The sequence below is a fragment of the Kogia breviceps genome, chromosome 7 (genome assembly GCF_026419965.1).
Source record: "Kogia breviceps isolate mKogBre1 chromosome 7, mKogBre1 haplotype 1, whole genome shotgun sequence".
NCBI classification, from domain to species: domain Eukaryota; kingdom Metazoa; phylum Chordata; class Mammalia; order Artiodactyla; family Physeteridae; genus Kogia; species Kogia breviceps.
The window spans coordinates 71,387,261-71,414,508 of NC_081316.1; the positions used below are offsets into that span (position 1 = coordinate 71,387,261).

At 37.1% G+C, this 27,248-nt stretch overlaps 1 protein-coding gene across 12 annotated transcripts in view; it reads right to left on the reverse strand.

Annotated features, from left to right (window-relative positions):
- Window positions 1-139: 139 nt before the first annotated feature.
- The window catches only part of YAP1 (Yes1 associated transcriptional regulator), a 115,055-nt gene continuing 87,946 nt past the window's right edge, over window positions 140-27,248 (reverse strand). For 3 of the 12 annotated variants that reach the window (XM_059069896.2, XM_067038577.1, XM_059069897.2), the window contains 5 exons: window positions 21,936-22,129; window positions 19,035-19,082; window positions 8,801-8,931; window positions 5,286-5,398; window positions 140-3,262 (listed from right to left, as the gene is read on the reverse strand). In XM_059069896.2, coding sequence (XP_058925879.1) covers window positions 3,024-3,262; window positions 5,286-5,398; window positions 8,801-8,931; window positions 19,035-19,082; window positions 21,936-22,129 — 725 coding nt within the window. In that variant the 3' untranslated portion in view covers window positions 140-3,023. The remainder of the gene's footprint in view (window positions 3,263-5,285; window positions 5,399-8,800; window positions 8,932-19,034; window positions 19,083-21,935; window positions 22,130-27,248) is intronic. The other 9 variants (XM_067038578.1, XM_059069900.2, XM_059069898.2 and 6 more) reach the window with 3 other exon arrangements.

Sequence of the window (27,248 nt, forward strand, 5' to 3'; positions counted from 1 at the left end):
GGCACTATATTTAAAAAATAGTAATTATTACAAATAGTGCTCTGGAAAATCTGAAACTCCAAATCAATGTGCTCCATCAACCATAAGTAGATCTAAGAAGCACTAACTAAAAAGAACACGATTGTAGAATGCTGATAAATTTAAAGATTATAAAATTGGTTTATTGTAAAAGCAATTCAAGAATACCCAGTTAAAATCTTATCCCAATGCCACCCAATACAACCAAGAAGCAGTTAAACACGTTACATTAGGAATAAGGACATAAAACAAGGAAGAGCACATCAAGGCTGTGATTCAAACTCAGAAAGAGAAAGGCTTAGGTCTCCTTCAGGTGAGTACAGAGGGTACGATAAGATCAAAGCACCATGTCTGTTAGGTACCACGGTGCTGCTTCAACACTGAGGTATAACTGGGTAAATTAAAGGTGAGAGGAAATGAAGAACTCCATATTTTTGTTTTGTGGGTGTACTTAAGTGATTAAAATTTTAGGAACAACTGACTTTAATGACAGCAAGATGCAAGACAAGTCTTTATTGAAGAAAAAGAAGCTTATAAAGTTCTCTATCAAGGTCCCACTAAGTCTTCACAACTCCCCTCCCACCTTCCCACCCTCTCCCCTAATCTAAAGCTACTCTGCTGATATATAAAATGTGATCTTAATTTGTGGCTTAATGGCAAATTGTAAGCACTCCTTCCAAGTAGCTTTGATCTTCTGCACATAAAAAAGCCAACATGCTGTATCATCCATCCATAAACTCAATTACGCATTCTAGGCAGAATTTCATTATTCCTCTAAAAAAATCAATACATCTGCACAGTGGCCATTTCCCCCCAGACTTAATTCAAGATTTAATCTTTCTTCTGTTTTCTTAATAATAGCCTTAGAGTCAATTATTACGAATGATCAACCTATGAATCATTATATACAACACAGTGATTGCATTTTGAGCATTGAAATTACTTAATAAAAAACTTCTTACTTCCAACTTTTGCACTTCTCTAAATTGAAGGGTCAAAATGCTTAGATTCTGTAATCAGAAAGAAAAAAAAAAAAAACACTTGTCTTCCTAAGCTGAGGCTTTTCATAGCAGTTTTAGCCAGGAAAAGAGATTTTATGTCTTATAAACCCTTGAAAATAAGGGCTTACTCTAGAAACACTGAAAGACCCTTAATCATAGAGGTGCTAGCTGATACCACTATAATTCACAACCAAGTATTACTTCATAGCTTATACTGAAGGTTTGATTCATGCTCATTTTGTTCCTTTAAAAATACTCTTTGGAAAACATTATTACTCCTGTAGACACATACTCTAGTTATATCTCTTCCAGTAAAAATAAAAGTATAATCATGATTATCTCTATTTCTTTGCTAAATTCAACTACCAATATACATTAATCTGATCACTTTACCAGCTAACTTATGACCTTACAGTATTCTATATACTATCCAGGGTCAATTCTCAGCATACAGAAGCAGAAGCAAGTCTTAGAAGAACGATTTTGTCGGTAATATTTCAATGTAGTCCTTAATGTGTTCATTACAAAAGAGAACTAAAGTACTAGACTTTACTTCCAAAACTAAGGCAAAGGTAAACTTTCAAAGCTAAAGGAAGGTAAACCACTATATAAAGCTTACTTCTGTCATGTACACTATGAACCTAACTCAGTGACTTCCCATCAAGACTTAAAATTAGTCTGAGGGACTAACCAGGGGATAATAAAGCCATTTCTTGTTTGCTTCTTTCAAATTCATCAGATAATATCCATTGTGTGCCCAGAGGGCATACAGGACTCCTCTAGGCACTACCCATAATAACAGCCCTTTCTAGAACACTAAACTACCACCAACATTTGCAGACTGCCCCAACCAGATTTAAACTACCTGTGAAATATAAACTACTAGTCATGTATTCTAAATGCATACATTCAAAGCTACCATTTTAAAATAAATTGGAAAGTAGGGAAAACTTAAAAAAAAAAAGATACATTCTGCTATCACACTATCATAAACATTATAAGTGTGTGTGGGGGTATATATAGAGAGAGCAGATTACCAAGATTTAAATAAGACAGTAAAAAAAAAAAAAACCAGGACATGTAGATTTACCAAAGGAACTACAATAACTGTCCCAAGCTACAAGTATAAACAGATTCACTATAATGGTAATTTGCCTAAGTTCTGAGAAACAACAACAACAAGAAAAACAAAACAAAAACAAAACAAAAAAAAGAAAAAGGAAAAAACAAAAAAAACCCCAAAACAATAAAAACCCCAACCAAGACAAAAAAAACAAACAAAAAAGAAACCACCACCACCACCAACAAAAAAAAAACCACAATAAAACCCACCAAAACCTATACTAGAGTATGTGGCAATAATTAATATATTTCTATGGAAATTATCTCAAGCCTTATAAGCTCCTAAAATAAAATCAAGGTCACTATGTGACTAATGATAGCACTAGGAGGAAAAAAAACCCACTGAAAGTAAAACAGTCTTCAGCCTTGGTTTCAGCTATCTCTTCAAATCAGCATAAGTACTTAATATCAGATACAACATTTTTGGCTTGTCAGACCAGAAAGTCATGTTTTTCCACTGGCCAAAGGCAGCTGAAGAAACAATTGCTTGAACAAACTAAATGCTGTGACGTGAAGCATTTGACTTCCAAGTCTGAGTAGTTAGTTAAAATGATTGGTGAACGTCTAACTGGGCAAAAGGAATGGCATCCATCATCCAAACAGGCTCACTTCCCCCAGCCCCCAAAACAAACAGTAGTTATAATAGCAAAAGAAACAAAAAAAGTTTTTTTTGATTCTTTAGAGCCAAATATGGAAGAGGTCAGCAATATATTAACAGCAGCAATGGACAAGGAAGAGCAAAATAGTGGATGAAAGAATCTTGCTGGACGTTTGTTCATCTTTTTCTGTATTAGCCAGAAGATCACAACCGGCTTATTTGGAAATTTCAGGTATAGCTCCTTAGATCCTTCACAGATTTAGAATTCAGTCTACCTGAGAGCTCTATAACCATGTAAGAAAGCTTTCTTTATCTAGCTTGGTGGCGGCCAAAACAGACTCCATGTCATTAAGGATGTCAGAACTCAAAGCTTCTTGTAGACTTGGCATCAACTCCTCTCCTTCTATGTTCATTCCATCTCCTTCCAGTGTTCCAAGGTCCACATTTGTCCCAGGAATGGCTTCAAGATAGTCTGGGAAACGATTCTGCTGTGAGGGTAGGGTGCTTTGGTTGATAGTGTCACCTAGATGGAACAGGAAGAGAGAAAGAGAATAAGTCCTTTTTGAAAAGCTAACATCAGAGTCATATCATGTGAGTATACATAAATGCACAGGGAAAGAAACGGATTCCTGACCGACCTCCTCCACTGGCCCACAGTTTACTTAAGGTCAAACAACACACAGATAGCAGAGTAACAACACAAGTTTCCTTTTGCTTCAAAATTGTTCAGATATTGAACAAGCTTGATTGCTTACTACTATGTGCTGAGCAGTGAACGGGGTCCTGAAAAAAAAATTCCTTGAAAAATTATATACAGCAAGAGAGAAAGAACAAGTATGACACAACAGCATCATTACTTGACTCTCTTCCAGGTATGCACCACCATAATAAGATAAAATATAAAAATGAATGGTATAGACCTGTCTTTCTCTGAAGTACACACTGGCGAACAGAATAAAAGAACTGCACGAAACTCTATTCCACTCTTGGGAGATTCACATTCACAACAGTAAAAACAAGCCTCCTGGGCTTCCCTGGTGGCGCAGTGGTTGGGAGTCCGCCTGCCGATGCAGGGGATGCGGGTTCGTGCCCTGGTCCGGGAAGATCCCACATGCTGCGGAGCGGCTGGGCCCGTGAGCCATGGCCGCTGAGCCTGCGCTCCGCAACGGGAGAGGCCACAGCAGTGAGAGGCTGCGTACTGGAAAAAAAAAAAAAAAAAAAGCCTCCCCAAAAGATAGATAAGTCTTCCTAGCTTTGCTTCTAGGTTTCCCAAACTTACCTTGCCAAGAAACCTTTTTGCCCATGACAATGTTAACATTCCTTAACACTTCAATGGAACATGCTTTCAGAAAAACTAATATAAACCATTAAGTGTTAAAAAGGTTTAGAGAGAAGAGAGAAATGGGGGGGACAGAGGAGTCAGGAAAGGTGTTATGAATGAGATGGGTCTGAAGCGACTCCTATGGATGATTTAAGATTTAGATGAAGAGAGGGCGCTGTGGATTCCCAGAAGCATCAAAGCCATGAGCTGGATGAGCACAGGTACAGAAGACTTGCCAAACACTTTTAGAAGCTGCCAGCTAAAGAACTAGCTAGCTGGAGAACTGTTTCATTTCCCCGCCAATTCATGCCCTCTGATAGCTGCCAAGTCCAGGGTCACCGGGTAAACCACAGGAAAAAGGGTTCTATAATTACCCATAAGGCAGGTTATTTCTTAGCTTCTGCAAGATCCCTGCAACTATTCTAACAATAAAGTAGGTAAGCCCCAGCATCTAGCCTTTCCTACCTGGCTTCCTGAGCCCCATACCACGTACGTTGGACCAAAGACCCTCACAAAAAAGAGGGAAGCAGACAATGAATCACATATAGAGACATATGAATCATATATAGAGATCTTCTCCAAAATTAAAAACACAAATCCAGGGGCTTCCCTGGTGGCGCAGTGGTTAAGCATCTGCCTGCCAATGCAGGGGACACGGGTTCGAGCCCTGGTCCGGGACGATCCCACATGCCATGGAGCAACTAAGCCCATGCACCACAACTACTGAGCCTGTGCTCTAAAGCCTGTGAGCCACAACTACTAAAACCCGTGTTCCGCAACAAGAGAAGCCACCACAATGAGAAGCCTGTGCACTGCAATGAAGGGTAGCCTCTGCTCGCTGCAACTAGAGAAAGCCCACGAGCAGCAACAAAGATCCAATGCAGCCAAAAAAAAAAATTTATAAAAGAAAAAAGAATACAAATTCATATAACAGAGACTTCTAATAGGGTCCTCAACTGCTTTGTCAATTAACTCAATGTTTTAAATGCTAAAATATAAAATAAGTCATGTCAAACAGAGCTGAGATATTCACATTTAAAAACTGGGAAAAGACTTAAAAGATACCAAAAAAAAACCCCACAAAGCAAACTCAATTTGAATTGTTTACAGGATCTTAATTGGTTTTCTGAATAATCTTTGCTCACAATAGTTTAATTAGACCTGGTAATACAATGACTATTTCTCACTGAAAGCTAGATTACCAAGAAGAATAAAGAATACCAACCTGTATCCATTTCATCAACACTGTTCAAGAAGTCGTCTGGGGTCCGAGGGACACTGTAGCTGCTCATGCTTAGTCCGCTGTCTGTGCTCTCATCTCGAGAGTGATAGGTGCCACTACAAAGAATGAGTTAAAGACCAACACAAAAAATTTAAGAAATGATTTCGAGGTAAAAATATAAACACCTGCTGAGTACCAACATGATTCTCAAAGAGGATTAGTGAAAATTCTTGTCCTGCAGCATCTGAAACAAGCACCCTCCTTCAGGGCCCATACAAAGCTCTTTTACTATGAGGTGAAACAGACAAGTTAATCCTAATTGAAACTGGCAACTTTAGGGGGCCAAAATTTCTCCTAAGGTTCTGGGCTTGGTGGCAATAAGGGAAAAGAAAGATATTTCCAGTTTTCCTAGGTGACAGAAAATTCTCTGTGTAGATATTCTCTAGGATCATTTGAATCTAGGGGCTCCACATGGCTCATTTGTTTCAAGGTCTCAATTCCCCCTGGCAGTGGTCACAGGCATAGGTCAAAACAACCTCCAGGTGGGTGGTGAGACAGGTCTGCACTAGATTCATGCTAAATTCCTAGCTCTCATGCAGAGAGTTTAAGCTAGAAAAATCAAACCAAAATAAAGAACCAGAATTTCTTTTTGGACTGGGCCAAAACAGATGAGTCACTGCCGATAAGAACTGAACTCCCTAGCTTGATCTCCTTGTTTCTGTTTGGGAAAGGCGGGGAGCCACAAATAAACACCTTAGCATGAGATAGGAGTCCTGAGAGTTCCAGTTGAAGGAAAGATTAAAAACAAACAAACAAACAAAACTACAGGGCACATACCTTGAGAAAAACAGAAAAATATGAGCCAAGACAGATTTTTACTTTAGGCTAAATGAACAGTATCACAGATTTGCATACAAGTATGGTAAATATCCTTACACTATTACTTTCATAAATACGACACTCTCCTAACCCTAGTAGCACGCAGACACCAGGTGGCATCACCTGTAAAACTGGGGGTTCTGCTAATTCTAGGAACTCTTATGGCAAAGTGTGAAATAAAGGCAATTGTTCTTAATGGTCTCTGACTACAGTGCAAACTCTAACTTTCCCCACAGCTCGGACACTTAAACAGCTGTTTAGCTTACACAAAAGTTAAACAAAAAATAACTAAGCTTTAAAAACAAGCTTTAACAGTTGCTCAAGGTCGAAAGCTCAGCCCCTAAATTTCTTTCCTAAATTACTCAATGCACTTGCCTTGTTCTCCCTCCCCTTCACTCTGTATATTGCAACCACTAGTTTAATGCTTCTGTCAGATTTTGGCAAGATTCAAAAGCCTCACACAGATCCAAGAAAACACAAATTTGCCTCTGAGACCATTTGTATACAATGCAGCTACTTTGGAGAAGGTCTCAGGATGTGGTTTGTTTTTATTTTGCTTGTCTTGATCTGGGACAAGGGCCTGGTCCTAGTCATCACTCTATTCCCACTGCTAAGAATGGAGCACATATCAAGACACTCAAGACTCTGTTACAGAATAGCTGAATTTACACAGTTGTTCAGAGTTCTTTCCAAGCCTCAGGGGAAGCACATGGGCACTCCTGAGGACCCAGTTCACAAGGCCATTTTCCTGATTAGGAACTGCTCCCTGCAGCCCCCCACCTCCCTTCAATAAACATTCACTGAGCATCTGCTACTACGTGATAGGGATTAGACTAGTCTGAGGATACAGAGATTAACGACAACAAAAATCTACAACTGATGCTTTCTGAGAGGCTCACACCTTCAGGGAGGGAGGTGAACAAATACATTAATGAATCATACACAAGGGCTACGTGAGCAAAGTGCTTTCAGAACAAAGAGGAGTAAGCTTGAAAAGTACAGGGGAAAGGTTTCATGGAAGGGAACGTGGGAGCTGGCATTGAAAGACCTCAGAATAAAAGGGAGATGAGGGGTTGTTCCACCACTACTAAGAGTCAACTCCATGGCAAGTTAGGGGAACAAGTGTTTAGAGCTTAAGAAATATGTATAATCAAATAATGGGCAGTGGGGAAACCATCAAGAATTTCTGAAAAGAAAAATGTTAGTCAGATGTGTGTTTTAGAAACTGGGGGTACTACAGAGAGTAGACATGGGATTTTGCCCTGAGACTAACAACACTGGCAATGTTCCACTCTATGATCTTTACCAGAAAATAGAATCTTAAACTGTAGCTCAGCTCTTATCAAAAGTTTTAAGAAAGAATCTGCACAAATGACTATCAGAAGGATATGCAGTCTATCCATTTTTTCCCAAATGGTCTAATTTTATCCCTGGATCAATACAGGCGTTCAATAAGATGGGTACTGGAATTATATTGATCTGAAATTTCCTTTGTGGAAAAGAAAGTTCCGTGGCTATGACCTTTCCTAATTAACCTCAGTTTAAGCTTAGAACTACAGTCTTATATAAATACAATTTTTGGCAGAACTTTAAACTGCATATGTCAGAAGAGTAAATACAAACTTAAATACATTTTAGATGGCCTTTGAAACCGAACTAACCAATTAGGGCACCAGCATTAACCTTAAGACAGAGCAAATGACAGAAAATTCTATTGTACTAAATATTTTGGTATGACAAGGTATTTTGTTTTTCTTAGGATCAGGATGTTTTCAATTCAATTGGTGAGAATTGAAAGGGTAACATTATAGCCTTCTTAAACAAAAATACCTTTAAATGTTTTAAAAAGTATACTGTTTAAAATTGGTTTAAAAAAACAAAAGCAAAGACCAGAATGCATTTGTTCCTTATTTTAAAAGCTGAAACTCCATAAATATTTGACAATCTAGAAGAAAGAATTGTAGTCAAATCTTAATTTTAAATGACCTTCTAGGCAAAGAATATGTTCTGTCTCAGCTTGCAGTTTTCAACACAGACCTCCCTACATATAATAACATCTTTGCAATATGCCTGAAACCCAAGATTTGTGGTAACTCACTAAAAATCATCCTTAAACTATGTTATTTTCAATACTCTTTAATATTAATACATTATTTGAAAGAGGCACAACCTTACTTTTTATCTCCTTGACCTATAGCCCTTAAGAACATGAGGCCTTACAGTGCTCCTGCAGTGAAACCTCTCAGGCTGAACACTTATGTGGAAAATTCCTTCTAATGATCCTTACAATGCAGCCCTAAGTAGGTTTAAGATGCAGTTCATTTGCTTTTATAGAAAGGCATTCACATGTTCCTTCATGATTCTGCAAGTAACTGTTTTTCAACAGTATAGGCAAAAGCAAACACGTGACTGTGAATAAGTAAGTATCCCCTCTACAAGTCTGAACAGCTCATTTCTTCTCACATGAGCCAGCTTTTAATCCTCAAGTTTTATTGTACTAGCCATTTATGGAGAGATTCATTTACAGCTATGGTTTTTGTCCCACAAAGATGTTCAAACAGCTTATTACAAGTACTAAGGAGAATCACCTTAAAACTATGACCTTTATCAGATGTTGGCCAGTAGCAACTCTTACCAACCTGTTAAGAAAGGGATCTGAGCTATTGGTCGTCATTGTTCTCAATTCCTGAGACATCCCAGGAGAAGATACTGGATTTTGAGTCCCACCATCCTGCTCCAGTGTTGGTAACTGGCTACGGAGGGCTAATTCCTAGAAAAAAATCAACACAAATAAACAGAATCAATCTATTGATTAACAAATGTATCGTTAGGTTTAAAGTAATAAACTTGTATATATAAAGCTGAAGTATTAACATCTAAAAGTTAATGAGTTTCCCAATCAGAAGGACCAGGTTCTTTTATCCATTTCAAGTGACTAAACATTAAATTATATAAACTGAAAGTTTAATTAGTCTTATTAACCCCAAAACATATATACTTAACTACTTAGCTTCCTTTTGGTATTTTCCTTTTCTGGCAGACACTCCTAAATCCCTCATTTGGGGTAGGAGGGCAAGTCTGATCTTTAAAAAGAGAATTCTTTTAAAGTTTATTTTTACTCACCAACCCTCATATGATTTTATATGTTTGGCACCAGTAATAAAAATAAAGCCAAAAGAACAAAATTTGGTGATTTACCAAGACACCAACACTCCTCACTGCCATCCTGCATTGTTTTACACTTTGGTATCAAGTAACTCATTCTGACTTCAGGTTTTTCAACTATCTTCTGGGGCATCCAACAACTTCTCAGCAAGATTCTACCTGGAAACTGAGCAAAAGCTATGGGCCATTACTACCCTGATCATTTCAGAAGGCCTGCCTCAACGTGCTTCCAAACATTCCAGGCCTCAGCTTTATATCTGCCTGGGGCTTCAAGGCTAGTTCACCTCACTCTGGCCAACTCTTACACCTTCATTACCACCCAGTTCTTTTCCTCACCTTTTCATCTGTTCGCTGTTCCCTGCCCTGAGGATTTCCACTGTGCCTCTCAAGCTCTCATAAACATCAACTCTGCTAGAGCATCAGCTTTCTCTCCCTCGACATTTTTGGTTTGACCTGAACTACGGCTTTTTATCACAAAGGATACTACCTCACCCCCTGCAGCCTTCCTGAGCCAAGCCTGCTCGCTGAGGCACACACCATCTCCAGCACCCTCACTCCCAGTCACCACTGGGTCCAGAAGCAGTGGAGATATTCTCTGGGCTCTGCACACCCACTTCTAGACTATGCAACAACCACTTCTTTTTACTCAGGTTTCTGCCTTCTAGATGCCCCATCCTTTAAATGGGTTTCTTAACTGGAGGATCATGACAGAATGCAGAGGGTATGTGAACTTGGATGGAGAAGAAAAATTATATCTTTATTTTCATTAACCTATAACTAAAATCTAGCATTTTCTTCAATTATAAATATAGGCAACAAACACTAGTATTTACTATACCTTTGACTTTTCAGCTTTTCATCAATAGAAAACATTTTCATATCATGCTCTAGTTGTTGCAAATGTATTAAAATACCATTTATGTTCATTACTATTTCAATATTATATTAAGACATGCCACAATATCTTATTACTTATACATTATGTAGATGATTCACTCAACATGAGTTCCTTGAATTTCTGGATTCCAGTGATCTTCATCCCTACCCACCTCACAATCACCCACTTGGTACAGCCAAGACCTTGCTATTCAAGACCAAACCTACCTCTACAATCTTTACTCATGTTTGGGACAATGATCATTGTTTCACTTCATTGCAACTGCATCTATCACCCGGGAACTGTCAATATCCATGCACAAAATCTATACAGTAATACAACGCTGAAATTCCTGGCTCTCTAAATTGCAATGATATTGACCACTTTACCATTGTATGTTCAGTCATTAACTTCCTCGGTCACACCCTGAACTGGTTTAGAAACTTCTTCCCCAGAAATCTTACATGTACTCATCCCGCTTTCTGGAACCGTATTTTTTCTTTCCACCCAGTTTCTTCTGCCTCCTACTATTCCAATCTATTGGCTCTTCCCTACAAGTTTAAATGCAGGGCTGATCATTTTAAATACACATGATTACCTTTCAGATTCCTGATATACACATAATTTTATTTCAACACAGCAAATTCCAACCATGAATCAATATTAAAAATGTGCTTGCTTCATTTCTATACTGAGACTGCTAAGAAATGCTAGAGAAAAATCATACAACTATCCAGACTGTTATAAATTAATAGTCTTTGGCCTTGGCTGGGCTCTCCTTAGTACCACTCATTGTTTTTTGTTTTTTCTTGGGTCCTTGGTTACTTTCTTCTCACATTCTCATGATTACTACTCCAAATCTGGCACACTCTCTCAAGACCCTGTTCACTTAAGTGCTTTTCCTTTTTCAAGCTCTCTCCCATTTAAATAAGAACACTGAGGTCATCAGGCACAATCTGTGGTTTTCTGGATCCTTCTATCATCTCTTCCTGCTCCCCCAAAGCCATCTTCATTCATCACCTTTATAACTTTTCTTCCAGTCTCAGAAAATGGATTCCCTCCCTCCCACTGTCTCCTGTTCTAGGCCAACCCACACTCCTAGCAGCTTCTGGGGATCCATTTTACTTGTTTTCTCTGTCTTCTATCTTTGATGCGCCCCTCACCCCCCATTTTCACCTTACAAAGTGAGAAGTAACTTTTAAACAAAGTGCACTCCCTGCAGGTCTGTAATATGAGATGTTTTCTCTTGGTACCATGTCTTTCCATATACTCTTGACTAGAACACTTTTCTTTCTTATTATTTAAGACACAGTTACCTTCTCTAGGTAATTCTCCAGAATGATCCCATCTCCATCTTTGGATTGGATTAGATTAGACAGATAGACAATATGTCTTTCACACCCTGAGCATATGTATGTAACACGATCTTAGCACTTATCACATGATATTGTAATTATTTCTTCTCTTGTCCCTTAAGGGCACAAAATGAATACATGAATGAGCATAGAACAAGCTCATTTTGGAGCATAAAACAAGAGTTTCTAAATACTTTGAAGAATTTATGTTGCTATTAAAATATAAGGATGTTAAAAGCAATAAATTTTATTTTACTTTAAAATATTTATTTATTTATTTATTTATTTGGTTGGTTGGTTGGTTGAGCTGGGTCTTAGTTGAGGCATGTGTGTGGGATCTAGTTCCCTGACCAGGGATCGAACTCAGGCCCCTTGCATTGGGAGCACGGAGGCCTATCCACTGTGCCACCAAGAAAGCCCTCAAAGCAATACATTATAAAGTGAATAAAATTATAGGCCCTGGATGAGGATGATGCCTAGGGAAGGCATGCTCATGTTTCTGTGTACCTAGGTTTGAAGGCCTTGCAGCACAAAGCAAATAAATCATTACTGAAATAACTTAATAAATTGGCTATAATTTTCATAGTTTTTACAACTTTTATTTTATCTTTTGATGGTTTCCACTTTTTCAAGGTTTTATGAAGTTAAAGCTAATTGTTATGTGCAAAATCTCCATGTTCTCGCTACTTTGAATTCTGCCACATTGCTTGTTTGAAGCTATCAGATTTTTACTTTTTGCTGCCTTTAACAACTGAATTTCTACTGTCAGCAGACACTAAAGAACCAACTATCCAAATTTACAAAGAAAGGTAATTTAGAGATGTGAATAAGAAGGCTAATCTTTACAAGTTGCCTAAGAAGATATCTAACCCCCTAAAAGGCTATGGAAATACTTCTCATCAAATCTAAATTTGAGCCAGGACTAAGAGTAACTAACCTAGAGATTCATGTAAACTGAACTTGAAAGGAACAAGGGGAAAAAAAATGCCACTTTATTTACTGGTGGTGGTGGTAGGATGGTGTTAGCATTATCAACCAAATAGTGAAGAATACGGCATGAAAATAAATGTAATATTATAAGGCCAACGATATAAATAACATATACATAGATTACAGAACCCATATACCAGGTATGGATACTCAGCTCAGGTTTGAAACTTCTAGTTACAGGAAAAACTAACAAAGTCCCAAAACCAACCAACCAGGGTTGATTAGAAGTAACTGTTGAAGTATTATTGAGGTATCATTGATATATAACTTACACATACATCATCCCAAAATGGGTATATTCTTACATAGCTCAGTATTTGCTAGAAAGAAAATTACTTTAACTAAACGACTACTTGGTAGCCCCCTCCCCAAGGCATTCTTTCTTTCTTTTTTTTTCTTCTTTCTTTCCTTTTCTTCCTTCCTTCCTTTCTTCTTCCTTCCTCCCTCCCTCCATCTCTTTCTTTTCTTTCCTTCCTTCCTTTCTTTCCTTCCTTTTCTTATTAGTCAGCAATTTTATATATACATCAGTGTATATATGTCAATCCCAATTAATTATTTTGTTAATATTTTCATCTGTGAACATAATTTATTTCACTGGGTTCAGTAAGGAAGATGAAACATTTTTGTTGCTATTTTAAGGAAACTGTCAAAAATCGGAGAGGAAAACCGTATGTATTTATGTAGGAAAACAGGCCAACTTCCCCCTCCCCTTAACATATATCAATAAGTTCAGAGTTCAACTGAATATAAAAACAGTAAAATCCACTTCCACATAAACACACACACATGCATGCACACACACCCCCATATAGAGATGTGGAAATCTGCAGAAGTATCCTACTCCATGCTTTACCTAGTCGGACTTTGAAGGAGAGTGATGCTGCCAGTGAGGAACAGTTAAATCATGGGTTTCATTGTGAGTAAGCTTTGTAATTCCTTGTATCCTTAGCCAAGAACTGTAAATGTGAACACACTGTATAAAATTAATAATTTTAGAAGTAAAATATTAAAAATTTGTTTCAGAATTGTACAGACTTTCTGCCAGTGACTTTACAGAAAAATAATTAATATGGATACGTATGAAATGAAGTTAAACAATCTGAATTTTTTAATCAAAAATATTTCATATAAACTTTCTCCATTATATGCATTTAAAAATAATTCCTGTATATATCTACATGTACCTAAGTAGAATAAACCCATTCTACTGCAATAAAGTAATTTTGTCAAAACACATTTTGGATGAATATGAACATGATTTTGTAATTGAGTAAATCTGGCATAGCTGTTTTAAAAATCAGCCTTGGGACATAATTGGATTGTCTACAAAAACTGATTTCAGTTGAAACACTTCATGTTGAAAGTTATGTCTATCTCTAAGGAGTTTTTTATCCTGAACAAATGTCTAATATTAGAATACTGAGCTAAAAATACAAGTTCGTTAAGCTTCTCTTTTTCCCAAAGGTAGTCAGAATAAACAGTTGGACAGACTTTCAAAAATGGAGAAGTAAGCAAGTTATAGGAAATTCAGCCAAAATTTATCATGCTTCTGTATTTCAAAGGTCAAACAGTTCTTTTAGAGTATTTGACTTTTTCTAAAGGAAGCAAATATTTTTAGCTCATTTTCTTCTGTAATAATACAAAAATGTGGTGGCTTTTCCCATTGAGATTGTAAATCTTAGCTAATCTGGGACACATGTGGAGTCAGAGCTATCTGCAACTATAAGTACAACTGATGGTCCCAGCTTGGTCTGGAGGGAACTTTCCAGGATGGTTTATAAAGGAAAACATGATTTGCCTGGTTCATAGAGTGGACTTTTATGGACTCAGGATCCAGCCATGAGCCACTGGTCCTTTTTGTATTTCCCTCCTCTCATTTAAATAGGAGTATCATTTCTCATAGGGTAAAGAAGATAATTTAAGATAATACATATCTGGTAGTATTTTGGCTGCATATAAAACTGATGCTTTGGTTCACATCATTTAGAAAAATAAGGAGAAAGGCAGTAGAAGAAGTCAGTAGTCTGGAAACATTTAGAACATCTCTAGGTTATTAAATTCTTTAGAGTATCCAAGAGACATGGAAGCATATGTCTACACAAGTCAAAATTTAGAAACAAGTCAAATATCTATCAGTAGGTGAACAGATAAACAATTGTAGTATATCCCTACAATGGAATACTACTTAGCAATAAAAAGGAATGAACTGTAAATACAACATGAATGAATCTCAAAATAATCATGCTAAGGTGAAAAAGTTATGATTCCATTTTTAGAAAATTCTATAAAATTAATGTCAACTTTACTTTCTTAAAGCAATTTTATCTTCAGCAAATACTATGTAAGAGTGTTTCATTTCTGGATAATATATTGCACACAAGTGAAGGTCCCCCCTCTCCAACCTAATCAATTTATTTAAGGTAGGTTAGTCTAGCAAACTAGAAATCCAAATTTAGAAATGAAGAATAACTCTGAAAATACACATCTTTTAAACAGTTTGTCTTAGTAATAGCAGTTTATGTCAACAATTTTAAAAACAAACAAACAAAAAGCCATTTCTTCCAACTGTTCAAGATAGGTCTTGCCATACCCCATTTTCCAACACAGCTTTAAACAGTCACAGAATATTTAATTATGTTGGAAGTTATTAAAACATTTAGCCAATGTTTAGAATGCTTTTTGTTTTTAAATATTTGTGCCATTTACCAAAGTATCTTCAACTTCAGAACAACCTTTTTGACTAAAAAGATGTGTATCTATGATTCAAATTCATAGAATGATTCACAGAATCATTTGAATCTATGATTTATTCAATATTAGGACTTCAAAAAGAAGAGAGATAAACTTGGAAAAGGTATTAATTGGATTCTGAAATAGCTTTTCTAGTATCTGCTAACATAAAAGAGTTTGGAGGGGAAAAAAAGCCAAAACTTTGCTATTATTAAATTCAGAAAAAAAAATTATTATTACTTTTTTTCACATGGCTGATTATTTTCACATGGCTCTGAACAGGGGTGCTGTACTATTTTGCTCTATTTGACTAAAATTATGGATATCTGAATCTCTTCACCATTTCGGGCTAACAGTGTACTACAATATCCTTAACATTAATACTGTGGGTTTTATCCATCATTAACCCAGTAACTGACCCTGGTGTGTATTTATTACTATCCATAAGGAATGGCAACTACACAATATTCATCAGTTGCAAAAAATTATAGCTATAATTTATATGAAGAGTAAAGCAATTATTTGCTCAGAGATAAGCTATCTATACACAGCAGTCTTGTTTCTATTTTCTGGGTCGTTTCAAGCATTCTGATGAGGGCACTTGGGGATGCGTTTTGACCTAGGCCTTATAAAGGAAATGGAGAATCTTAATCAGTAAAGGGGAAGGGGAAAAGTCAGGTACTCCTTATGGGGAAAAGCTCATGAGTGGAATCACGGCAACAAGACAGAGGAGTGCACTTGGCAGAAGGAAGGTAACTGGCTTAACCAGAATTGAGAGAGAGAAAGAAGGCTACTGACCACAGACCATAAATAAGCTAGGTTACAGAGTTTAGGCTTGATCTCATAGGTATTAGGGAACCGCAGGTACTAAGAACCACATTCTTAAGCATAAGAGAAGGTAAAAACATTCACACTCAGGGGGAACTATCTTTCCTCAAAGTGTTAGTTTCAAAAGACTTTGAAACAGAAGCTGGGATGCATTCCTAACCCACTCTCTCAAAGGTCTCCCTCCAGTCACAGAGGAGAAACTGATGTATTATAAAGAGTTATACAGAGAAAATTGAGCATTCCATACGTGTTCAATCTCATGGAGCAAAAACGATGTTTATACTTTTAAAAAGTTTTTTTTTTCTGAGACCAGAAATTGCTTTAGAAACAAAAATAGTGAATAATCAAAATGAAATTTAAAAATTTAAAGCTCTATGAGGACAAGTTTTTCCAAAACCCTGCCAACAAACCCTAACAAATTACGGCAATAATTTCCATTTTTAACTAAGAAAATATACTAACCCCTTTAAAGTTGTCTCAATTTTTCAGAATTTTGTATTAACCTCACCCATATTGACACTAGTTTACAAGACGAGAAAATCCTACAATACAGACAGGTTTTGTTAATCTCATGCAGAAGTACTTAAGCATAGCTTTTGAAACAAGTAATTTGTGAATATTCTGAAGTCTGGTACCTTCCCACAGCAAATGCCGTATATAATTACAAAACAATACCACTGATTTCATGTTGCTTGTTAACTCATCTGCACTGATTTCTATTAGAAAAGTAAAAACAAACAACAAACAGAACCCAACCCCCCCCACAACACTGAACAGGACTGCCTTGCACTCAAGTATTGAATGGATCCAACCCTTTTTCTTCATTATTCCTTTTTACAGTCTGTTTTTTGAGACTGGAAAGCTCTTTCTGGCTTTCTTGATTATCCTGGTAACCTTATTAAAAGACATTTTCACTTAAGATATGACCCTTCTTTGTGGAATCTTTCCTGGCATCTACATTAAGATAATCTAGAAAATATGTAGGATGAGAAAAACACAGATACTTGCTTGATACAAATACAACCAGATTCTGTGTATTTGAGCAACTCCAAATTTAGCCCTATACTGGAATTTCATACATTTTCACAATTGTGCCAGGTAAATACATTGACAACTGAATCTTATATAACAAGGCAGTATTTTATTCTCCACATATGCAAAGTTGAATTTAAAAAAACTTTTATAGGGCTTCCCTGGTGGCACAGTGGTTGAGAGTCCGCCTGCCAATGCAGGGGACGTGGGTTCGTGCCCTGGTCCGGGAGGATCCCACATGCTGTGGAATGGCTGGGCCTGTGGGCCGTGGCTGCTGAGCCTGCACTCCGCAATGGGAGAGGCCACAACAGTGAGAGGCCTGCGTACTGCAAAAAAAACAAAAAACAAAACAAAACAAAAAACCTTTTATAAAACCTATCTCTTTCAGGTTTCCTGCTCTGGCTTAGACAAATCTAAGGAATCAGCTCTGTAATTTTAATACCATACAAATTTAACAGAAATTCAATTTACAAACTTTAACTTTAACTTTTCTAAAGCTTTACTACTAAAAGAAGTATCTAAAAACTCCTGATAATTTTAATGAGCAACTGTTTACACTTATACTGATGTATGGAATAAAGACCCGAAGGTATTTAATTTACTTATCAGATTTAAAGTTTAAGATCTTAGTAGGAAAAAATAAAAAGGAAACAATTTCAAAACACTTTAACATGGAGAACTTTTTGCTTGATCCCAAATCTCAATTGAATTAATTTCTGCTCCTATGTTTCTACTTCATTTACTACAGATAAAAGAAACACTTCAGAGAAAAAGCAAGGAAAAATGTCTTCACTTTATATAAAGATCCAATGCTACAGTGCTCTTCCCAGTCAAATGTGGTATTAGTGGTCCTCATTGTAAGAATGTCTGCTCTGCTTTAGCAAAGATGACGTTCATTAGTTATTCCCTGGATTTCTTGATTAAAGGAGGCATTTATGAGATAGACAATGAATAGAGTTTTTCCTCTCACAAAGTTAACTGGTCTCTATGAAGATTCTATCTGGTGCTCCAATGGACCAGTTAACAGTATCTAAAATGAGTGGAGTTCTGCCAATTCCCACTTCCACAGCTCATTCTAACACAATGCACTTGTTAGCCTAGTGCAGAAGAGCTCCACAGAATATGAGGTGTTTCATGGTTGCTTCTGGCAATCTGAGAAAAGTGCAATAATCCCCCAGCTCCTAATTCCTTCAAATCTGTGAACCCTGAACAAAGAGAATCTCTTTGGTTTCAAGAATGAGATTGTTTCCATGAGTCAGGTAAGTGCCTATGTTACAGAAGGAAAAAATGGCCACAATCTTTCCATCTAAATAAGGTACCTTCACAACCAGTGTTCCTTTGGGTTCATCAGGGAGGAATGCTGATAAAAGCCAACAAAGAAACCCAAAACAGTACTCAGGTAGATCCTTTTCTCTTCTGATGATTTTAATATTCCTTCTTTGGAGTGTTCACTAAAAGAACCTTTTCCTTTCCTAGTAGTATGATTATAATTCTTAATAAGATTTCCTAAAGTAGCCTACCCAAGCAAATAACCTGCACTACCTTTGTTACTGTTCAAATTATTAATTTCTATAAATCATTGTAAGTACTATTTTAGGCTACGCAAATAAAAAATCAGGCACACTTCAAGGCTGACAGGGTGTATATACTATGTATCAAATGTGGGAAAAAAAAGACCTCAACAAAGTTTTGAATACTACTCTGGGAGGAGTGGGGAGGGAACAGATAGTGTAAACTTTCTGGGAACAGCAATGTTAACTTAAGTATCATGGTAGAAAGATGCCTCAAAGTTACTCTGGGCTAATCTTCAGTGAGGACAGGCCCCTGGAGCACAAGTATTTCTCTTTCCTAATTTAATATCTGTTTTCAATGCTAAAACATCAGATAAGAGCCTACCTGACATTTTGGAGAATTTGCTGTGCTGGGATTGATATTCCGCATTGCCTAAGAGTGAAAAATAAGATGGATAAAAATTACTTTAAGCCACATGGTTTGGCTGTGTAGGCTGACTTACAAATTGTATCCAGACATATCACTATAGCACAGAATTCCCAAGCTAGCCCAAGAAGAAGCAGACTGAGGAAGACAGGAGCCAACGGAGTCACCACATAACAAACAGAAACCTCAGAAGTGTTAAACAGCATTGAGGATAGGACAGTAAGACTTTAGGTGTCAGGGTTCAAATAAAACTGGATATTGGTCAGGTAGGTTCTTTACTCCTGAATATTAGATGAAGCAGGAAAAATATAATTTGATGCTTCAGTGATAAGAGAAACTATCAATGGAAGAAGTTCACAGGAAGCCCAAAGACTTAAGATACACTGAATTTATACTGATTGCTAAAAAACAAAACCAAAAAATCTTAAAAAATACACCATTAGTATAAGAATAGAGCAGATCTGTCACTTCAACAAAAGAAGACAATACAGTAGGTAGTAAAGAAGAAATAAAGAAGTTACCTTTAAAGGAAACTATTCTGTCTAGGACCCATCACCCAGAGTAAGAGTGAGAATAATAAGATTTAGAAAAATTCTTTAGAATGAAGAATTTTACAAGTAGCAGCATTTTACCCATTGGGCGGGAAGGGGGTGGGGGAGAGCTGATCTACGGCAACAATAAAATGATGGATGGCCCATTCCCAGACTTTAACCTTTCTTATTAATAAGGTTTCTTGGTTTTGGTAGTCTTTAATTCATATGTGAAATTATATTTGCATACGCCATCTAGTACTCAGTAACAACAAAATGAAAACAGGCTGCGTAAAACATACCCTTAAATTGCTTTATTTCTTGTAAGAGCTATATAATTTTGATGGTGCTACCTTGTTCTGATGATAAAGTTTTATTTAAATGAAAAATATTTCCTTTATAGTAATATGTTAAAAAGTCCATCAGAGATACAGTAATATTGTTAATGTGCTTCCTTTCTCTACCTTCTTAAAGGCGGATGAGGGAATATTTCTTTCAAGACCACTTCTTGATATCATATGCTGGCATCATATTTCTTACTAACTTTGGTGCCAACCACACTAGAATTACACTGGCAGGTTACTGATAGCACAAACAGTTTAAAGGTGTGCCTGTCTGGGATTCCATGGCTTAGTTTAATTCTTAGGTACCAGTTCTTCAAATCCCAAATCTGAGTTCAATGACTGTATCAAGTTCATGTATTTCCATTAACACGTGACACTTATTAAAATATAACACTCATGAAAAAAAAGTACCTTGTTCAAATGTGTACATCCTGGCCACAAAAATGTAGAGTATAATGATATTTTTAATGCCTATACTTAGTATGCTATGATTTAGGTGAGGAAAAATAGTACAGATACGTATATTTCACGTTCCCAAACAGAGAGAATGTCTCTGGGGAAAAAAAAAAATACAAGAAACTGATAGCTACTTACAACCAGAAAAGAGAACTAGAGAAATGGAAAAGGAGATTTCATTTTCACTGTACGTTTACCTTTTGTACACTTTCAAAATCACATCATGTTTATTATCCAAAATATTTACATAAAAATTTTTAAATATATTGCTTTGAGAAGATCACACTCCCAATATCTGAATTTAGATTTTATCACTCTGAAATAAGATAAAGTAAAATTCATTTTGAGATGAGGGATTATATATTCTTATGGCACATAAAGACCAACAGTATTTCTGAAAGAAAACTGGTAAAAATGGTAGTAAAGTTTTCCAGCTCTCTAATGTTAGAACCTACCCATCCCAACATGAAAAAATATCCATAAGTAGATAATTTTAAAGCACTGTGGGATCTTCTAAACTTGGGATAGCCTGTATTGTTTTAAATAAAACATCTTAGATTCAGCAATACTGAAACATTTATCATTTGAGAAATATCATATTGTGTATTACCCTAGACAAATAATTCTTTTAAAGTTAAAGATGTTTCTCCCCAAGTGATGTCCCAGAGTTTCCCCCCTTAGTGAAATCCTCAGATATATAGTAGTCTGCAATTCCATGTACAGACATACCTCATCTTATTGCACTTCGCAGACACTGCAATTTTTTCTTTTTAAACATACTGAAGGTTTGTGGCAACCCTGCGTCTAACAAGTCTATCAGAGCCATTTTTCCAACAACATGTGCTCACTTCATGCCTCAGTGTCACATTTTGGTAATTCTCACAATATTTCAGTCTTTTTCATTGTTATTACATTTGTTATGGTTATCTGTGATCAGTGATCTTTGAAGTTACTATTGCAAAAAGATGACTCACTGAAGGCTCACATGATGGTTAATATTTTTAAACAATCAAGTATTTTTAAATTAAGGTATTTAATTTTACATTAAATTTACATTAAATTTTACAATAAACAATTTACATTGTTTATTTTAAGACATAATGCTATATAGCACACTTAACAGACTACAGTACGGTGTAAACATTAACTTTCATATGCAACGGGAAACCAAAAAATTCATGTGATTCACTTTATTTTAATACTTGCTTTACTCTGGTGGTCTGGAACTGACTGGCAATATCTCCGAGGTATGCCTGTATATTTGAGGAAAAGCACCCTTGCTTCCTTCGATTTTTGCCTGACTGCAATGAATACGACCAAAACATCTCTTTGTGATACAGGTTTACAAGTTATAGCCTATGTGATCAAAGGCCAGTTAAGAAACTAAGACGAGAGCTGGACAGAATGTTTCTGTGTCACTCTAGTTTCAGAGAAACAACATTCCTCTGTAACTAATAAATGCCAAAATGAAACACACCCAACTTTATATAGGAAAACAAAACCCCAAGAGTGGAAGGCTGGTCTCTAACCTGTGGCCTCACCTGCCGAAGCAGTTCTTGCTGCTTCAGTCGCAGTCTCTCTTTCTCCATCTGCAACTGCTGCAGCCGCATCTGTTGCTGCTGGTTGGAATTGCCACCACCCATGACTCCTCCCTGAGGGCTCTGGGGGGCCAGGGGTGGTGGCTGTTTCACTGGAGCACTCTGACTGATCCTCTGGTTCATGGCTGAAATGAAACAGAAGATCTATCCTAAAAAACTAGCAAAGAAAAAGGATATTCATTTATTCAAAAGCAACTGGGGATATTCAACATAGCCTTTTCTGTAGTAAGACTAGGAATAACCTAAAAATCCACCAATATTACAATGGTTACATTAATTTATTATTGTTTTATTCATCTTTGTCATTATCCTAGGATGCAAGGCAGCCATAAGAGGAAATAAAACAAGTAACTCTAAGAGGCAGTGTCATGGAACAGTCTAAGACATACTAAGTTAAAAGCATACTACAGAATAGATAGTATTAAAAAGGGGGGGGGGCAGGTGGAATATATACTACATGCATATCCAGAGAATCTGAATTGAAGGACAGCCAAGAAGAAATTAACACCTGATGGTTCTGGACCTGGGGAACTGGATGACTAAAGGACTGACTTCAAGAGAGACATTTTTTTATAACTTTTCAAGTTTGAATAATGTGAATATATTGCTTATTATAAAATATATTCAATTAAAAATAAATCTCTCAAAGTAACTGAGACAAAGCATTCTAAGAAGTAAAGCTCATCAAGATTATTAACCTTTAAATATAACTCTAATAAATCAAGTAGATTAAATGATCTGATGCATGCTCATAATAAATTAAGCCTACAAGAATCTGGATGGTACTTCCCTGATGGTGCAGTGGTTAAGAATCCACCTGCTAATGCAGGGAACACAGGTTCGAGTCCTGGTCCAGGAAGATCCCACATGCCGCAGAGCAACTAAGCCCGTGTGCCACAACTACTGAGCCTGCGCTCTAGAGCCCACGAGCCATAACTACTGAGCCCATGAGCCACAACTACTGAAGCCACAGGCTCTACAACAAGAGAAGCTACTGCTAGGAGATGTCTGTGCACCACAATGAAGAGTAGCCCCTGCTCACCGCAACTAGAGAAAGCCTGAGTACAGCAACGAGGACCCAACGCAGCCCAAAATAAATAGATAAACAAACAAACAAATAAATAAGCTAATTAACTAATTTAAAAAAAAAAAAGAATCCGCCTGCCAATGCAGGGACATGGGTTAATCCCTGGTCCGGGAAGATCCCACATGCTGTGGAGTAACTAAGCCTGTGCGCCACAACTACTGAGCCTGCGCTCTAGAGCCCATGAGCCACAACTACTGAAGCTCGCGCGTCTCGAGCCTGTGTTCTGCAACAAGACAAGCCACTGCAATGAGAAGCCTGTGCACTGCAATGAAGAGTAGCCCCCCGCTCACTGCAACTAGAGAATGCCTGCACACAGCAAGGAAGACCCAATGCAGCCAAAAATAAATAAATAAACAAATAAATAAATTTACTTTTTTTAAAAAAGAATCTGGATGGCATAGATTGGTCTCATTCAACAGCTCAGGTAGTCATTGTTATTTTTTTAGTTGAACATATACCACTTGACAATTAGAAAGAGACTGGATTCCTATACTAGTGAATTTCTGTCACTGATACAACATTGACCAAACTGTGGACTGTGGTAACCTTGGTGAACAGATGGAAGTTTTATTATGTGAAAATGGCAATAAGAATGATGTATCACCTTTTCAGACACATATTCAATTTTTTAAGGTCACTGTTTCTACTAAATGTTTAATACATACTGACCAAAGAAAACCTCTGGCCCAAATGACTTCACAAACACTCGAGGAAGAAATAATACTAATCTTATAAACCCTTTTCCAGAGAACAGCAAAGAAGGAAACTCCACAACACCTTTGAGACCAGCATAACCCTAACACCTTACAAGGACATTAAAACAAAGAAAAATTACAGATCATGTTCTCTCATGAACCTTGCTACCAAAATCTGAAATGACATTCACTGACAGCTCTCATGACACACTGGCTCCCAGCCAAATGGCAAACTCCTTCTGGTGATTTTTCACGTGTCCTCTGTTGAAGCCACAGAGGCTGGTTGGTAAATGCCAACTCTTCTTGGAGGCTACTTAACCAAACCTCCCCAGCCTTCCCCAGAGTCTGCCATGTGCATTAAGAATCAATCTTCCTTCAGGACACTGCACTGGGACATTTGTTTACTGACATTTCTCACCTGATTGTAATTTTTTTTTGTTTGTTTGTTTTGGTGGTACTCGGGTCTCTCACTGTCATGGCCTCTCCCGTTGCAGAGCACAGGCTTCGGACACGCAGGCTCAGCGGCCATGGCTCACGGGCCTAGCTGCTCCACAGTATGTGGGATCTTCCTGGACCGGGGCACGAACCCGTGTACCCTGCATCGGCAGGCGGACTCTCAACCACTGCGCCACCGGGGAAGCCCCTGATTGTAATTTTTTATTTACAAATTTGTATCTTCTCTTAGACTGGAGTGCTACAGGAGTGGGGAGAGTATCTTAACTGTGTATATATTCTCAGTGTCTAGTCCAGCATCTCTGCACAAAACTTGTGCTGAAAAAAACTGTAACGTTTCTAAGTCAGTTAAGTATTCACTGAGGCAGAAATTTAACTATTTAATATGTGATAATATAGAAATCCTACCAATTTCCCCTTAGACTGACCAACTCTTCCATGAGACAGCATAACATTGATATAGAACCAAGGATATTAGAAGAAAGGAAAATTACAGACCAACTCTCCCCTAGAACGCCTTGGTTCAATTCAACCTACTGAGATATCTATAAAAGGTGATGGTATTTTTATTCTTACTCTTCCCCTCAATTTTTTCTGTATATCTTTTCCTAACTTCTTGAGTTGAACTTACTTAGTTTAAGTCTTTTCTTGGAGCATTTAAGTCAATAAATTTACCTTTAAGTACTGTTTTTCCTGCATGTCATACAGTTGAAACAGTACATAAAATTCATTATTGTTCTACCCCAAATATCTGTAAGTTCTACTGTGATTTCCATTTAACTCATGAGTTACTTAGGAGTACACTTTTATGCTCTCAAGCATACATTTAAATTTTTAAAAATAATTTCCATAAACAAATAGAGAAGCAGAAAAAATAATATAGATGATGAATCTTCATGTAGTCATCATCTGGGTTCCCAATGATCAATACATAACCAATTTTGTTTTACATCTATTCTCATTGACTTTTCCCTCAATTATTTTCAAGCAAATAATACAGCATTTCATCCATAAATAATCACAATATGTATGATTAGGGTTTTTGCTTAGATTCTTAGATCTTATAACTATATTTTCTGTCTAATGCTGAAAAATTTGCTTCCAATAACATTAATATGTATTATCCTTCTATACATATGCAAGTATTTCAAAATAACATACAACCGATTATTAAAGATATGGCCAACAAAACGGTTATTAAAAGTTTGGTCCTTAAGATATTTTATTAGGTGTATCCAGCCAAATCACTGTGGTTAAGTGTCATCTGAAATAGTTCTTCTCTGTGTGACTCGGCCAACTCAATATACAGGCTCACGTGTGGCGATGTGCTTCTGACTTTCAGACACTGGCTTTACTTGCCACTCCCCACTTCCCCTAGCAGTTTGTTTATTCCGTTTTTAAAAATCAAAACAAACACACAGATATAGTAGCATACTTCTTAGATAAATGGTGGCATACGCTTTTTAAAAAATATATATTTGCTGATTTCTCTGGCTTTTTAAAAAACTTATTTATTTATTTATTTTTGGCTGTGTTGGGTTTTCGTTTCTGTGTGACGGCTTTCTCTAGTTAAGGCGAGCAGGGGCCACTCTTCATTGAGGTGCACAGGCCTCTCACTGTCAAGGACTCTCTTGTTGCGAAGCACAGGCTCCAGACGTGCAGGCTGAGTAGTTGGGGCTCACGGGCCTAGATGCTCCGTGGCATGTGGGATCTTCCCAGACCGGGGCTCGAACCCATGTCCCCTGCATTGGCAGGGAGATTCTCAACCACTGCGCCACAAGGCAAACCGGTGGCATACTCTTAATACGTAACTTCATTTTGCTTTTTTGCTAATAACATATCTTTGAGACTACTCCAAAGCAGTATATAGAGATCCCCCCACCCATTTTCTTTTAAAAATAGCATAGCATTTCATTCAACTAATTTCCTATTAGGTATCACAGTTTTAATTATAACCTATATGTTTAAGAGCTGGTAGAGCAAGCCATATATATTTTTTAACATCTTTATTGGAGTATAATTGCTTTACAATGGTGTGTTAGTTTCTCTTTTATAACAAAGTGAATCAGTTATACATATACATATGTTCCCATATCTTTTCCTTCTTGTGTCTCCCTCCCTCCCATCCTCCCTATCCCAACCCTCTAGGTGCTCACAAACCACCTAGCTGATCTCCCTGTGCCATGTGGCTGCTTCCCACTAGCTATCCACCCTATGTTTGGTAGTGTATATATATCCATGCCACACTCTCACTTTGTCACAGCTTACCCTTGTCCCACCCCATATCCTCAAGGCCATGCGCAACTAGGTCTGTGTTTTATACCCGTCCTACTCATAAGCTCTTCATGACATTTTTTTTCCCTTAGATTCCATATATATGTTAGCATACAGTATTTGTTTTTCTCCTTCTGACTTACTTCACTCTGTATGACAGACTACAGGTCCATCCACCTCACTACAAATAACTCAGTTTTGTTTCTTTTTATGGCTGAGTAATATTCCATTGTACATATGTGCCACATCTTCTTTATCCATTCATCTGTTGATGGACACTTAGGTTGCTTCCATGTCCTGGCTATTGTAAAGAGAACTGCAATGAATATTTCGGTACATGACTTTTTGAATTATGGTTTTCACAGGTTATATGCCCAGTAGTGGGATTGCTGGGTCATATGGTAGTTCTATTTGTAGTTTTTTAAGGAACCTCCATACTGTTCTCCATAGTGGCTGTATCATTTTACATTCCCACCAACAGTGCAAGAGTGTTCCCTTTTCTCCACACCCTCTCCAGCATTTATTGTTTCTAGAGTTTTTGATGATGGCCAATCTGGCCGGTGTGAGATGATATCTCATGGTAGTTTTGATTTGCATTTCTCTAATGATTAATGATGTTGAGCATTCTTTCATGTGTTTGTTGGCTATCTGTATATCTGCTTTGGAGAAATGTCTATTTAGGTGTTCTACCCATTTTTGGATTGGGCTGTTTGTTTTTTGTTATTGATCTGCATG